Source organism: Triticum aestivum, chromosome 5D, assembly GCF_018294505.1.
Source record: "Triticum aestivum cultivar Chinese Spring chromosome 5D, IWGSC CS RefSeq v2.1, whole genome shotgun sequence".
In the NCBI taxonomy this organism is placed as follows: Eukaryota; Viridiplantae; Streptophyta; class Magnoliopsida; order Poales; family Poaceae; genus Triticum; species Triticum aestivum.
The window spans coordinates 368008675-368025642 of NC_057808.1; the positions used below are offsets into that span (position 1 = coordinate 368008675).

Genomic DNA, 16968 nt, shown 5'->3' on the forward strand with positions numbered 1-16968 from the left:
CGAAGGTGGGGCAGTTGGGCGGAGCACTGGCGGTGGTAGTTGGCCGGCCTGCGGCGCGGCGGTGGGTTGGTGGATCGGGGGCTGAGGCGTGGGAGGAAGAAGGTGGAGGGGATCGGGGAGGAGTGGGGGAGGTGGGTGGGTTTCTTTTTTAAGTGCGGTTCGGTTTGCGTGGGTTAGTCGGGGTGTTATCACAATAAGGCAGAAGTGTTATTAAAATAAGGTCTTAAAGGGTGTTATTAGAATAGACCCACACTATATATATAATTTTATTACATATATATAATAGAAACAACATAAGGTTCCGTTAAACCTGTCGTTCGTCCAACCATTTTATAGACCTTCCCACTTCTTTTATTTTTCGTTTTCATTAATCCTATATCTGAATTTTCTCCCACTTTCTTTTTCGATGTAATATGAGTTTTCTTCCAGTACTTTTCCCTAAAAACCAACTCAACTGTCCCACGTCTAGCCTAAAAAAATTAATACCCCACGTCCTATTAACTCATCAAATTAAAATGATATTTTATTTCATAGTTCGGAAGTTCTTACAAAATAATAATTATTATTATTTATATATAACTTGGCAAGTTAACTCCAAGTGATTGCGTGCATAAGCTTGCAAAGATTTTACTGACCAATGCAGTAATAGACGTGTAATCATGTGTTTATGTTTTTATAACATTTCTCCGTCCAGGCCAACATGATATTTTCACCTAGCCCAACAAGTCCGCAGATTTCGAGAAAAATGCAAATAGGCTTTAAATTCTACCACAATATATAAACGGGCTGCATATATGCTACATCATTGTTGCACCCAGCCCACCAAATGGACTGGAAAAAACAAAATGGACTGGCTGATATGTGGGCCAGTAGGTCGAAGCCTAAGCACTTTCGCAAAAAAAATACATAGGTCGAAGCCTAAGCAAAGCGTTGGATTTACATCCAACGGCCGGCACTCTTCTTCAATCTCTCGTCTTCTTCCCCTAGCGCTGCCGGGACCGCCTGCTCCAGCCTTCGGCGTCCAGCGGCGCTGTTTTGCGCTCCTCGCAGCGAAACGCTACCCCGCTGACGGCCAGGCCATCCCTCCACTCCTCCGCACCTCCTGTTATTCTTTCCCGAGTGTAGGCCCACCCCGCACCCAAACCAGTCAAGTTTCCCACTCCTCTCCGTCTGGGACTCCACTGTCGCGTCTTCCCCATCTCCAGGGCGTTCCAGTCCGGGGCCTCACCATCGTCCACCAGCTTGGTGCGGGGTGTGGTCAACGTGGTCAACAAACGAGAGTCATCGGAAGATGATTGTACGTGGAGAGGCTGACAATGGGGACGCACCATGCCCATGGACGCATGCATGCAACTGCATCCTTTTTACACTAAAAATAATGTTTTCTCCCCCTAACAGCTGGGACCCACCAGCTACATATTCGCATGCAAGGAAGTGCATCCTTGTTACGGCAAAAAAATGATTCTCCCCTCTGACAGCTAGGACCCACCAGCTATATCTTCGCACGCAAGGAAGTGTGTCCTTATCCTCCCTAATAGCTGGGACCCACCCAGTCGAAGCATACGTAGCGTTGTCTGTGTACATACCGGTCGATCGGTCTGTCTGCCACGATGAATCGTGGCTGAGTAAGGAGCGGTAGCAGTTCAGGCAGTCCAGTCAAAACCTTGTACGCGAACGTACAACCAGATGCCAAAAAATATGGCCACATACGTACATACGGGCGGGGTCTCGAACGCGTACTCGCGCATACGTACGACCAGGGCTCGTGTACATGGAGAGGCCACGGACGGCGGCAACGGCGTCCTGTTCATCTCAAGCCAACCGGCTGGGTCGGAACGGAGAAACTGCGTCGTGTTCATGGGGAGGCAACGAAATGCGTCGTGTTCATCGGGAGGCAACGGAATACGTCGTGTTCATTGGGAGCCAACCGGCTTGAACGGAACAGCCAAAACAAGGTCTGGCGTACCGCAGAACGGAGAAAACGGGCCTTCTGTTCGACCGCGAACAGTGGAAACGGGATCCTGTTCATCGGGAAGGGTCTGGCGTATCGCAGAACGGAGGAAACAGACTTGTGTTCGACCGCGTACGGTCAAAACGGGGTCCTGTTCATCGAGAAGGGTCTGGAGTACCGCAAAACGGAGGAAACAGACTTGTGTTCGACCGCGTACGGTCAAAACGGGGTCCTATTGATCGGGAGGGGTGTGGCTTGCCGCAAAACGGAGGAAACGGAGTAGTGTTGGAGCGCCTACGGTCGAAACGGGGTCCTGTTGATCGGGAGGGGTGTGGCGTACCGCAAAAGGGGACTCCACGGGCTACTGTTCATCCACCGTCGACTTCTTCCAGCCTCCACATGCTACTGTTCATCCATCGTCGACTTCCTCCAGCCTCCACCATCTACTGTTCATCCATGGGGTCCTGTTCATCCAGCCTCCATCGGTTACTGTTCATCCAGCCCTCCACGGGGTCCTGTTTATCCAGCCTCCACCGACTACTGTTCAACCAGCCCTTCATGGGGTCCTGTTCAACCTGCCCCTCCACGGGGTCCTATTCAACCAGCCCTCCACGTACGGGGTCCCTCCACCGGATACTGTTCATCCACCCTCACGCCTCCTCGATCGGGATCCTGTTCATCCAGTTGCAACGGCCTCTACTACCATGGGATCCTGTTCATCCAACCCCCAACGGGAACTGTTCATCAAGAGGCAGCTTTGATTGGCTTCAGTTAGCAGCAGTAGCAAAGGAATCACTCGGGTTCAGTTAACAGCAAGGGATCGATCCAGGTTCAGTAACGTAGCTAGTGCAATCGCTCGGGTTCAGTTAGAGCCTAACGCCTCGCTCGGGTTCAGTTAGAGCGCAACACCTCGCATACACGCGCGTACGTGTACGAGAGAAACGCGTAAACCTCCGTGCATCGCTGGGCCCCGACCACCCACCATAACCGGAAACTCCCTGATATTTTCCTCGCCCTTGCTTCTACCATGATTTTTTCCGTCGTGGACGGCCCAAAGAATGTCATGCATGTGCGTCTCCGGCCCGCCCAGGATAAAAAACCCATTTCTGTCATGATTTTTTGTCATAGAAGTAGGAGCCCACCACATCTATGATGATACCGGGTTTTGTCACAATTATCATCATAGAAGTGTCATAAGCATGACAGAAAAAAATCGTTTGGCCCAAAATGTCACGGATGTGTCTTTTTTTTGTAGTGTCTACCACCTCATCCGAGGTCTGGGCTTCCCTTTCCACCCCTTCGTCAGGGTCTACTATTTTCTATGGGCTTGACTCCATCATATATTCCCAAATTCTATTCTCCACATCGCCTCCTTCATAACATTCTGCGAAGCCTTCTTGCATGTCGAGCTCCACTTTAGGCTGTGGCTGAAGGTGTTCGGTATTAAGCCGCACAGCAGCGGCTCCAAGCTTGCTGATTGTGGTGGGGCCATGATCAACAAGATCCCCAAAATTACCTGGCCAAAGGGCACTTTCATCGAGACAATGAAACTTTGGCAACAAGAGTTTTTGCCAGCTCTGTCAATTTGTGAAGCAAGTACATTATAGTTTTATCTTATGAAGCTCATATTTTTGCATACCTCAACACCCACTCATAACATGCCTATCCACAAATTTTGATCATGACCCAACCCCCATAGCTCCCTCCATAATTTTGCCAAAGTTTGCATCCACTTGGCTAGAATGTGAAAGAAGTACATTTTGCATCCACCCACTTGAGCTCAAATTTTTTATGATGGTTAAAAATGACAAAACATCACTGCAACTCCATTTTCATCAATTTTGATAACACCATTTGAGCACACTATCATCCCAAAGTTTATGTACATAGTTTTACTTTGTACGAAGTACTAGCTACACTCATCCAAATATCCTCAATTTTCAATCCATGTTATCCAACATATAAGACTAGCCTCCACCAAAATTTAGCCTCATTAGCCACACCATATGACCACAGACCCATCCCAAAGTTTATGTACGAATTGTCAAGTTGTATATGAAGTACCATTTAGGTTCATCTTATTGCCACCAGAATTTACATGCATGTGACCATGTCATATCTCCCTACACCAAAAATCAGCCCAAATGGCCAAGCCAGCTGACCACAACAAGATCACAAAGCTTTTGTACATAATTTAATGTGTACGACAAATGTCACCTAGACTCATCCACTTTGCCTCAAACTTTGCATACCTAATCATCATCATCCTCTATAACACTAAGTTCCCTAGTTTTGAAGAGCCCACATTTAATTGAGGTCTCCAACTAAAATTGGGTCACCTAATTTTGACCGGGTTAAAAATTTCTCAAAGCTCTCACATTCAATTCTTTTATACCATACAATATGCTTCCTGATTTTTAAGCGTCACAATTAATTGAGGTATTCAATTTAGAACTGGGTCAACTGATTTTGACCGAGTCAACACTTTTTCAAGCTCTCCCATTCAATTATTTTAATTCATCATGTTCCCTAATTTTAGAAACTCTTTCATTCAATTGAGGTATTCAATTTTGGATTTGGTTTACTATTTTGATCGGGCCAACGATTTTTCAAATCAATCAGCAGCAACTGGCCTATAAAAACAGATCCCGCGCACCCTCCCACCACCTGGAAAAAGTAAGTCTTTGACTTGTTACAACACGAGTGCTTGCATTTTACCGGATTTATTTTAGTCTTTTTGATACTACTCCCTTCGTTTCTAAATATAAGACCTTTTAGAGATTTAAATACGGATGTATATAGGCATATTTTAAAGTATAGATTCACTCATTTTGCTCCGTATGTAGTCTATATTGGAATCTCTAAAAGGTCTTATATTTAGGAACAACAGGAGTATTTCTCTGATGATATGGTATGCTTCTCAACTTCAGGTGTCTCTCGCGATTTCGTTAATCTCAAGTGTACTGGCAAACCTTTCGAAATTGCTCATAGTGATATGTACGTGAATGTCTGATCAATGCTGTGTTTAAAAAAACATTTTAAGAGAAAAACCGTGTCCATATTGCTCTTATATTTTCGAAACTTCTATGCAAAATAAAAATTACTACCTCCGTCTCGGTGTATAAATCATTCGTGTAGTTTTAGGTCGACAATTTAACTATCTAAATATTTATTATATGTGATAAAAATATATATTTAGAAACTAAATCCGTGTAGAAATCTGGTGATATACTTTTCATGACGTATAATACATATTTAATTTCTCAAATCGATGACCTAGGACTACGCAAATGACTTAGGATGGTCATAGTGGGGAGTAACTTATACTAGTGTCATGCATATGACACTAGTCTAAGTTACTACCTCCATAGTGCAAAATAATATAGTAATAGTATCATAGATGGCTTCATTATTACCTTCCAGACTCATTCTTTCTCGGGCAGCGCTATGTTACAGCAACATGTTATGTTACTCTAAATACCTCTCTCCTCATTAACTACATGCCACATAAGCAAAATTTTCTTGGAATGCGCTATGTTACTACCTAAGGCTGGTCATAGTGGAGAGTAACTTATACTAATGTCATGCCTCCATAGTGCAAATTAACATAGTAGTAGTGTCATAGGTTGCTTCATTTATTAGCTCATAGACTCATTTTGCCTCGGGAAGCGCTATGTTACAGTAATATACTCCCTCATTTCCGGTTTATAGGGCTTAATTCAAAAATCTCACGAACCAAGGTAGATGGTGAGTGGTGGAATATTTTTTGTAGCTTGCAACCAATTAATGCTCTTGTTTTCCTAAAAAAGTATGTTTACCAATGCATTAATTGCAATGCATGCATGCATAAAGTACATGCATTGGTCAATTTTCTTTTAATACTTGCATTCAATGATTTAATGCACCTTGAAATCTGAACTTGTAATGAAGAACAATCAAATAGAGCCTTATAAAATGAAAAAACTAAAATTTTAAGATAAGCACTGTAAACCGAAAAGGAGGGAGTATTATGTTACCACAAGCATCTCTTTCCTTATTAAATACTTGCCACATAAGCAAAATTGTCTTGGGATGTGTTAAATTACTACCTAAGTTACCCTACTATGGCTAGCCTAAGTTACTCCCACTATGACTAGCCTTATTGACGGAGATAGTACGAAAAAAATATCACATTTTCTGATTTCCATGTGATCGTTGTGTCCCCCTAAAAAAAAGTGATCGTCGTGTCACGGTTCAGCACGAGCGCTCGTCCAGGTGGTCGACTCGCCGCCTCCCCTTCTGCCCCCGCCGCGCCGCGTGTCCCGCCGCTTCTCCTCCCCCTCCTCGTCCTCTGGCTCTGTCCGCCTCCCCGTTGCCGTGATATAGCCACGGGCTTCCTCCGACAAGAGCGCGTCGCAGGCGAGGCGAGGGGTCGGGGAAGGGAAGGGAAGGGAAGAGGATGTCGCTGGGGGCGGTGTTCCACGGCGCGCAGCTGATGCTGGATCTGGCGGTGGCCGGGATGTCGCTGATGTTCGCGCTCGGCCTGTTCGCCGTCGTCACCACCGTGCTCTGCTCCGCCGCCTTCCTCCACCACTCCAAGCCCGTCGCGTCGTAGCCGCGACCTGCCTCCCACCAAGCCCACGACCCCCTCGGCGCATCCTAATCGTAAGCCCGATGTCAAGAATTTCATCCGTTCATTTCAATTCATTCCAAGGTTGTGCCCTCGACGATGAGAAATACTGGAACGTAGCGCGGTGGAATCGATTTGTTTAGCACTGTAGTGGTGAATTTTGGATGGAATCAAAGAAACAATGTGCTCGCTCCACATGTTCATGCTTCCTGACTGGCTATGTGGATAAGCATGGACGACGCCACGATGGTTTGAGCAGGAGCACGTTGTCGTACTTGGAATCCATGAAATTGACATTCAGCACGATTCCCCTAGCCTTGTGTCTTGTGTTACATTACTTCAGAGTCCGCACCATTTCCCCTGACCCCTGTCGCCCTAACATTTTAAGCAATTTTTACTGCCAAATGTGCCATGTGGAGTACATTTGCTAAGGCTGCATTTTCTGTTTAGTCTCACAAATTAATGTGGCAGGTTAGCTCCCCTCGTTGTCCTAGCCTTGTTGTGATTGATAGCTTGGTAGAGGACTCCAAGGAGTCCAAGCTGGAACACCCTGTACGATTCCCTGAAGATTGTGCCTGCTGTTTCGTTGTTTCTGAGAATATCTGGTGTGAGATTAGGCATGATAGTCATCTGGGTGATTGGGCATATTTCTTTTTGCGACCTTGAGCTGGCTACTGATGCTTTTGAATGAAGTGGCTTTTATGTGTTTGGTCAGAAAAAATAGCATCAGAAAGCTGCAACTAAGGGTCTTAGATCTTGTTTGGCCACCGCTGAGTGAAACGACTTTAAGTTGGGAATTTCACAAATCACCATCCCTGCCTACTTTGGGTAACTGTAACTTTCACAATGAAACATCAACTCGACAGCCAAAACCATGTGAATAGATTGTGCCCAGTGCTCACCCTCATCTGAATTCTGAAATAACTCAATTATCTCTTTTGCAGTTTTGCTTTACCCTGTCTTTGCTAGTTCAGTTGAACTCTTTATCTTTTACTAACTGATTACCATTCCCCTTAATAAGTTTTTCATTCTTTCATCTCAGGAGTCAGATTGCTGTTGGGACGTAATACCTTCTTTCGCATCATTTGCCCAGCAGCAGGTGCTCCATATGCTACTGCTGCTAGTACTGTTGGGAGGGAACTACTGTAGACGCAAAGAGTAGGAACTGCACATATCAGGTGATAGCTGGAGGCTCTTGTACCTTGTATTACTTGTCATGTCTACTTAAGCTGTTCTGTAAACTACACTTGCTTGTACAGTACATTGTTGGTTCGTCTTGTTTAAATCTTCTACATCTTATTGTTTATAAATGTACTGTACATTGTCTAATGCTTCTTATGGAAGGGCCGGATATTCCTAGGTTTCATGTGCAAATGCTGCATCAGTTGTAGTAAGATTGATCTACTATATATGATAGGATTTGCTTTACTCAAGGGTAAGAAAGATGTGTTAAGGAGATTTGTGTAAATCCTATTAATTTTTGCTCTACGGCTGTTCATATAACTTAACTGATAGACAATACTATATTAGATTGCTCACCAAACGTGAAAAGATTATTGACAGACACACGATAAAGCAGATTTCTATATACGCCTTTTCTGAGTAAATTTTAACACATGCAGATATTCTGACCTATAATTTTTTTGGGAAAGCAGAAGGCCATTGAACCGAATTATCTTTTTGGGTTGGTGGCCTCAACACCTCATTGGGGAGGTGTATCTGGACAAAGTGATCATTAATGTCTATAGAAACATAGGAGAGCATGCAGTGCTTGAATGTCGATATTACGAATAGGGTAATGAATAATAATGAAAGGGTGACAGATTTGCACAGGAAGAACTAACCTATGAGGTGGCTAACAAATGGACAAAACAGCAGAAGGCAATAGCAGGGACCATCACAAGGCCTTCAATTCCTCATGCCTCTGACATTGATTCTAGCTTGATAATAAGAAAGAAATAGATGAGCAAGGTTTTTACATCAGTTACCAAAAGAAGCTTGTTCTTGATGAGCTACGTCTTCTACTGTGGCCTCTTTTGCTGCTTTTCTCGTCCCCTTTCTTCACCTTGCCCGCCTTTTTGTTGCTGCCTGTCGAGAACTTGGTAAGTGTCTCAGCTTGTTCATCCTTGACATGTTCATTGCTGGAACCATGATTTGTCTGACGATCCTTCTCTTCTTTGCCTTCAAGCACCTTCACTTGAGATGTCCCTGTGGAAGCATCAGACGCCAGGGAATCATAATCTCCATCATCATCCGCGTTGTTCTCTTCTTTCCCTTTCCTCCTCTCGGTGATGTAGCCACTGCCATCTTCAACATTGCTCCCTTCACTGCCATTCTCTTTTGCTTCATAGCTGCTTGTGGGGGAGGTCAGGTATATTGTCCACCCGGATTCATTGCTGTTGCACTCTTCGCCGCCATCCCCGGTGATTTGGGAGGATTCCATGACAGGCGATCGGAGTGGAAGACCAAAAGAGAGACAAGAATGGCCAAGAATGGAAACAAGGCAGAACAAGGTCGAGGGAGAATTCTGCGAGCACCTACTCTTATGCTTCTCCCGAAATCTGAATATCCTCAACAATGCAGCACTGAAGATGGCACTGTTCTTGCCTATGCCTCTTGAGCACCCATAACCCGAGAAGAGCACCAGATCCTCCAGCAATCAGCCCTCTTCAAAGGATCAAGAATTCAGAAGGAGTTGAGGGGGGGCAAGAATTCTTCAGGGCTGGGCCGTGTGTATGGCTATGGTGTGTTTGGGGGTGGAGGTGTGTGAAGGAACCGCAGAAAGGATGGCAGTGTGTTTAAATGGGAAAGGGTGGCCTATCCTCGCAAGCTCCAACTGTCACCCATAACTTTCCCCAACCATTTGCGTACCCTCTCTTCTCTTGTCACCAAAGCCAAGGAGGGAGGAGCAAACCATTTCGCTTGCAACGCAGTGTTACAGGTATTTCCATCTGTAGTCCATGTGGCCGTAGCGCCTCGCCCTCATGGTGGGGGCCTGGCAGATAGGCCTGGGGAGATTAGATGCACCTGCCTGGCTGCCTGGGTTTGGTTAGCCCATGATTTATTAGCATTAGATTAGAAGGTTAAGCATGAGGCTGGCATAGCTCAAAAGGCCCCCTGTCGCTGCTGTGTCTGCCTGTCATCCATGCATGCCAAATGCCTAGCTTGCTCACGGCGTATCTCCACTTCAACAACAGTCTGCAGGACCAGGAGAACATGTCTTTTGTTTGCTTTGGTATTAGTACGTACGTGCTACATGTAGACGGTGGATGAGCAATTAGGCCCAGAGCCACTGGATTTCTCATGTGCTGATACTGTCATCGTTGCCATCTGGGCAAGCAAGAACTCTGCTGTTGCAGGCCGGAGGGAGATACGGTGAGAGCATCCGTGGTGGATATGGTGAAATGTTACAGGTTGATTGGAACATCAGAAAGTGCTTGATATGTTTATTGATTGTTTACCATATAGTAGCTAGATTCGGCGGATACTGCACAATGATAGCAGTAAAAGGGATACCAAACTTGATTAAGTGACATGCTTTCCTCCAAGCTGGAGAAAGGAACAACCCGGCCCTGGCTTGTTTCTGAAGCTTTCATCGGGGAGAAAAAGGCTCGGAGACATGAAGAGGCCGGAGCTCGTGGTCCTTGTTGTTTCCATGTCCTAAAAGTTAGCTTCTTCTCGCCTGCGACCCAGTTGTCTCCTGCAGTTAACCAAAAGAGAAAAGTTTTGCCTGCGTTGCATCTTGTAATACTAACTCCGTCGTATGCTTGCTTGACCTGTGTGCGTCGTCACTGTGGCGCGCGACAGGAAATCGATCGATGCGACGGCTGGGCTGTGGCCGGTGGTGCTCCTACTCCTACAGTGCATGCATGTATCTCGAAAAATTTCTTGCTTGTTCCTGTGCGTCGGTCAGCGTTCTTTCATTGCCACGGGCGCATACATCGTCCATCCTGTGGCCGGCTGTTCCACTTCCACGTATGTGCACCTGGTCGGGTCACCAGTACGGCGATCAGAGCCCTATCGCTCAGGTTCACCGCACGTACGCTCGGATCGCGCGCTGTGGGCGGCCGTGCCCCTACCCCTACCACCCTCGACCGTCCGGTAGGGTAGGACGTCGCGCGGAGTTCACGTGGAGACGGTGTAGTTGCCTTGGCGGCAAGCGACGACGACGAACAGCTGCAAGGCTTTGGAGTGACTCGACGACCACCACCACCCTGCAGGCCTCTGAACCAGATGGTAGCTACCAGTAGATACGTGCCCTCGCCGTGGTGCAAACAGAGGCTGGACACGTCCGTAACTCGTGCCCGTGCTCGGGTAGTTGGTGGGCGGAGCACACGCGCCCTTGCCCCCCGCATCACCTGTCCGAGTCGATTTGAAGGCCGCCGCCCGGCGAACTGTGACGGGTACAGGGCGGCCATGCACGTCGGGTTCCGGGGTCTAATCGGCCGCTGTTGCTCACTGATTTCTCTGCTCTGCTGCTGTCGTCGCTTGCTACTTGCAGAAACCCATGGATGCGTCTGCTGGTTGGTTGGTTGCCCTAACGTTGCTGCCGCTGGTGCTGGTGCTGGTGCTCGTGAGAGCATAGCAGAGCAGAGGCCTGCCGTTGCGTGGTGTCCACGGGGCGTCGGTGCGCGCGCGCGGTGGCAAGGAATGAACGGCGTGCCTTTCCACGTGCGGCGGCCCCCGTTGACATGTGCGCGGCTTCGATCGGGGATTCGGGCAGGGGCGAAGCCAGGCTGCAGCGGTGATGCCCGTGCGCTACTTGTGTGATTGCGTCGTCAGTGATCAGGAGGAGGGTTGGACAAGGTCGCGGGCTTGGGAAGGATGAGGATTTGTGGGGGTTTTTGATTTTTAGCCACCACTTTTTACATTGTAATTGATCAGTTGCCACTCTTTACTTTGCACTTTGATTTTTTGCCATTTTTTCACACAAAAACAATACTTACAAATGATTGACATAATATATGCATAAAACAGTGGATCAAAATACCCTTCGTGCTAGTTTGAGCAGGAGGTAAAAGCACCCAGGTACCCTAACTTGCACAGAATGTGATGTTTTAGTCCCAAATTTGCAAAATGCAACTCCACTATACCCAACTTGCAGTGGATGTGATGATTTAGTCCCCGGCCCATCATAGCTCGACAAGTGGCAGCTGGACTGGTCAGCGCCTGCACTTTTGCAAATAACACCCTGGAGTCTTCTCTAATTAACAAACTCTTTGTTTGTATCTGTCATTGCTGTCGAGAGGAAACGCCGCTGCAGGGCAATCTCACCTCCCGCCGTCGCCCTAGGCAGCCAAGCTCCAACTCAACCCCGACGCGCCGTCCCCGATATTGCACGCCCAACCTGTCGTCCAACTGCCCTCGGCCGCTCTTGCTGCCGCTGTCGCTGCGTTAGTTCGCTTCGTCCATCTAACTCTCGCCATGCTCCTCTTGTAGAACTTCAGGCTCACGCACCCGTGACCTTGCGGCAGGCCTCGACCGTATGCTGCCTTGTTATGGATTAGAAGTTCAGTTATCCATGCTTGGCTGTATCTAGTATGATTGCATCTTAGAAACTGAGTGACGTTAAAACTTTCTTCAGATGCTAGGAAATAACCGAGCCATCACTGGAATAGGCAACAGCTTGAACCAATATACAATTTAAAACATGAATTTGCATTGGACATGGCCAACTCTACAAAGGTGAACACTAAACTGTCCATGACCGTGAGCCTCTGTCGTCTACGCCCTGCTGCCTGGGAGCCGTGGCGAGGATTACGTATTTCTGTATGACCTTCTTGTCAATGGCGGACAGCTCGCCAGTGGTGTCCGGTGGTTTCGCCACCACCGCCATGAACCAGGCCACCATGAGCAGCGTAAGCCATTGCTTCACATATGGCCTAGCAAGGAAGAGGACAACGCCACAACGGTGTAGGTAGGAGACGTCGGCGAGACCTGTGACATACTGACATGCTGCCGAGCGCCTGGTCTACGAGCCAGGCTGGCCGAGGAAGGGACGGGAGATGGGCTTGCGGAGGAAGAGGATGCATGCGGACGGCGAAACCAGATGAAAGGGGTAGCCTTAATCTGTCTGATTAGCTGAAAATTAATATCCCCAAATTGCCCTCAAATTACATATACCGCTCGTGTTGAACGAGCAGTGCACGCTGTACTGCTAACCAAATTTGAGCAGTATACATCTCTTTGGGTCGTTGGCTCCCTCTTTATGCATTCTGTCTCTCTTTTAAGGATTCTTTCTGGGCGGTCAATGGAGTTTTCGAGTGGAAGAGACCTGTTGAATAATTTGCTCCCAGGCCCAATAGTACCTTTTGTCCGTCGAGGAATTTCTTCCCCAAACTCCAACGTTAACATATGCACAGTGTGTGATACTATAGGCATAGGAGAACTAAACTAAATAAATGCAGAGGGCATTAGGAATGAGAAACATAATCAGTTCTGTAGGTTCCGTATATATATGATTGTAGGAGTACCAAACGGCCAACAGGTTGCACTTGTCTGATTTTTCTCCTTGATCCGTGCTGGAGCTGCCAAGTTTATGTCCTTAATTTTATGCTGCTTGCCGTGATTTTCTGCAGATCCAGAGAAGAGAGAGTTCCCTCGGCATACAACTGATTCATCAAGTGAGTGATCAGTGGTTCATTCTAGTCCCCGTTTTAGCTTGAATCTTCTCTCTGGCAAAATTCGTATGCATGATGCATGATTTCCTATGTACGTATGCAGAGACGAGATTCAGCGTATCAAGGCCAACAATCCGGACATCACCCACAGGGAGGCTTTCAGCGCAGCTGCCAAGAATGTAATTAACTTCATCTTCTCTATTTCTCAACACACATTTTGATCGGACCGGGTTCGATCTTTGATTTGTTCAATACTTTGTGTATTTATCACCGATCGTCTGCATGCATCTGTGGGCTCATTTTCCACACATCCATTTCGGTATTTACCACCTCCATGCTCCCTCCCGAAAAGGTTGTACTGCGGGTTAATTAGAGAAGACTGCAGGGTGTTATTTGCAAAAGTGCGGGCGACGACCGATCCAGCCATCTGTCGAGCTATGATAGGCCAGGGACTAAATCATCATATCTACTGCAAGTTGGGGTATGATGGAGTTGCACTTTGCAAGTTTAGGACTAAAACATCACATTCTGTGTAAGTCAGGATACTGGGGTGCTTTTACCTCGCAGGAGCAGTGCACCCCGATTCATCGATTGAAATCAAACCAGGACAGGATGAACCCATTCACTACCGCCGCCGCCCTCTCTGATGGCCGGCTGCTCTCCTCCTCCTCGCGTCGCTCTCCTCTAGGCCGTCGGCTGCGCCGTCGGAATACCAGATGCCGGGCGGGACGCACCATGGGGAGGGCCTAGGGCGCCGCTCCAGGCCTCCACCCGGTGGCTCGCCTCGCTCCCGACGGGGTCGCGCGTCGGGGATCGAACTTGCTACCTCACCCCGCCTCAGGCGCCGCTGGCGACGAGAAAACTGGTGGATGCGGCACGCAGGCGGGTGAGGGAGATGGGGAGCGAGCTCCTCTCCCGTTTCCTGTACTCGTCGATCGGGAGGCAGCAGGGTGGGTCGAAGGGATTTGGGGAGGATGGGTAGGAGGTCAGCCATGGAGCAACGTGCCGTCGACGGAGAAGGAGCAGAGGCCCCGTGATGTAGTCGCCGCCGTCGTCTCTTATCTGTGGAATTTTTTTTTTTTTGCGGGGGTTATCTGTGGAATTAGTGTCGTGACCCGTGAGTAGTCAATGGGGTAGGAGCAGGGGCAATCTCGGGTTTATCCGTGCGCAGGGGCAAATCTTCCAAGTCCCAAGTAAGGAATGGCAAAAAAGCAATTACGAAATAAGGAGTGGCAAATCGTCAAACTCCAAAGTAAATCATGGCAAGAAATCAAATTCCCCGGATTTGTGCCTCTGGATGCCACACACCCCTATATAAATATAGCATTAAAAAATATCAAGAAATTTATAAAAAACCCTAAAATTTTAGGATAGCAAACCTGGATGTCAATTGTACATTCGTGTTCAGTTTCACGGGGAATGGATGGATGCGGTATTGGTAGGATTTCCTGCTATTAAGAAACAGTATAACGGGACGAGCTACGGCTGCTCACAGCGTCTTAACATCCTTAGCCGTTCGATTATTGATGGGTCTATCTCCAGCCTCACATCCGGTGTTTCGTGGGCTGCTACTCCGCTGACTTACCTAGACTTGTTACGGTTGATTGGGTTGGAAATGCATGCCGGGCCGGATGGGCTGCTGGAACGTCCCCTCAAATTTGACAAGCAGCAGCCCAAGTATAAATGATTCAGTGATGTTGCATGAGCCCTGCCATCCCCAATCACTACTCCGTCATGCTCTTCATGCTCCCCTGAAAGTAAAAGGCCGAGGACAACATAGCACGGTCAACTTCCACTGCCGCGATGTTGTTCAGTGCAGTCCCATCGTGAACCAAACCAAATGTTATTTTAGCTTCTATTTTCGTGGAACTGCTTTGATGTTCAGCAATTTCATCGTTTTCTTCTTGTTCTGCAGCTATGAATTCCCAATCATTTATTCTTGTTATTTGGTGCACAACATGTGCTTCTCTCAATGGCTGAGGATCATCACACTCCGTTACATGATTTTCAAGATTAAAGATCCTTATATTTAACTAACAACGAGCTATGTTGTAGGATCCGGCTGAACAAGTTGAACACCAATGACTAAATAACTTCAGGTTCCACCTACTGAATGAAACCTCCAACGACTGGAGCTGATCGAAATAAAAGTTATAGTGGAATGATTAACCCACTGATGCAAATGTAGATTTCTAGCACAAATAAATTGGTATCATCTCGTTTTCATCTGCACTTCAGCAACACTGGAATATGATATACGATGAGGATTTTGTTTCTTACATTTATGTGACTAATATAATCTATTTGACTACATTAAGATGTTATATCCTCAATAATGATGCAAGAACCAAATATATTTAGTAGTGGTAAGGGCTTACTACAGCGTGCACATATACAGAGCACACATGTTTATCCAAAATAATCTCAAAATACTTCATCGATTACACATATTATATCCATACAACTCAAAGGTACAATACAATTACTCATTTATGTTATTGTATTTTTATTTTATTAATAATATACCGACATCCTCCTCACCATTGTGTTAGACAGGTTGATATTTGATGTCGTGACATATACCAAACATTTTGGATTCTTCAATGCCTTGTCATACTTTGCTGCGTTGTGCTTCGTGAATCTGTTCGTGTGTCTATACATGCTTAGCGATATTATGCTCTCTATTGGAGCATTTAAATTTAACACTATGTATGCATGTATTCACTTTAAACAACATTACAACGATCGTATTCCTAAGTATTTATACCCCCCTTTGTTAAGATGGACTAGCGCGGCAACGCGCGCCTTTATGATCTAGTGTTTTTAATGATATATTCATATAGGGGGTGTGTGGCACCCGGGAGTGCTAGCCTCTGATCCCTTCTATCCGCTCTCGCACATCCTCGCATCACACATCATGTCTCGTCGCCTGCCGTTGCATGTCACCATCCACATTCCAAACATATATTGTTTTCTAACTATTTGAGGGGTCTACGGCGGGCAAAATGCCGGGCTGAACCATTTTATTAAATTTAAAAGTAGTGAGCAGAGTTAATCCTTTATTCTTAAATAGCCACAACCAACTACCTATTTTTCCTTTTTTTTAAACACAGCTACCTATTTTTCCTCTTCATGCAACCATGTCATTAAGTCATGCATGTGGTCATAAGTTATATTTTGTGCGCTAGCCCATCCATGCAACTAGGGGTGAAAACGAAACGGAAACGGACAAAACTAGGTGCTGCCACATCTGTTTTTTTTACGGAAACGAATACAAACCCCCCAGAAACAATACATAAGCGAACACTACCTAAAACAAAATGGAGCAAATACGGCACGGACACAGAGATGAAAGCGGACTGTTCACAGGAACTAAAGACCCCTTGAAGAATAGATAAAAAAAACAAGGAAACTAACAAAGTTGTTCAATGATAAGATGATTACTAAATATTGTGATATATCATGGCTATATAATAGGATATGTCAGTGATGGCAGCGTGCTCGATTAGGGGTTAGGGGTTCCGCTTGCGTGCTACCATGCTCGATGTAGTAGTAGTGCTGTAGAATTTGGGCCATCTGGGCTATTCTGCTCATCGTGTGTAGGGTTTAATTGTGTGTTTGTTGGGCTACAAAATGGCCATGTGCTCATACTAAAAACAGAGATTTTTCGTATTAGCGGAAACATGAAATTTTGTTTCTGCACCTGTTCCACCAGAAAATATCGTATCATTTCCGCACACACAAAAAATCTGTTCCGTTTTGCAAAATTTCCTTTTCACTTCCATTTT

The 16968-nt window shown here is 46.4% G+C and overlaps 1 protein-coding gene across 1 annotated transcript; it reads right to left on the minus strand.

Annotated features, from left to right (window-relative positions):
* Window positions 1-8328: 8328 nt before the first annotated feature.
* LOC123121810 (protein SOB FIVE-LIKE 4) lies at window positions 8329-9863 on the minus strand. Its single transcript, XM_044541872.1, has one exon. The coding sequence runs from the start codon at window positions 9001-9003 to the stop codon at window positions 8545-8547; it is 459 nt and encodes a 152-aa protein (XP_044397807.1). The 5' UTR covers window positions 9004-9863; the 3' UTR covers window positions 8329-8544.
* Between the last annotated feature and the right edge of the window lie 7105 nt (window positions 9864-16968).

Bases quoted from the DNA above. Each gene is read 5' to 3' on its own strand.
- LOC123121810 (XM_044541872.1), bottom strand. From the start codon at position 9,003: ATGGAATCCTCCCAAATCACCGGGGATGGCGGCGAAGAGTGCAACAGC.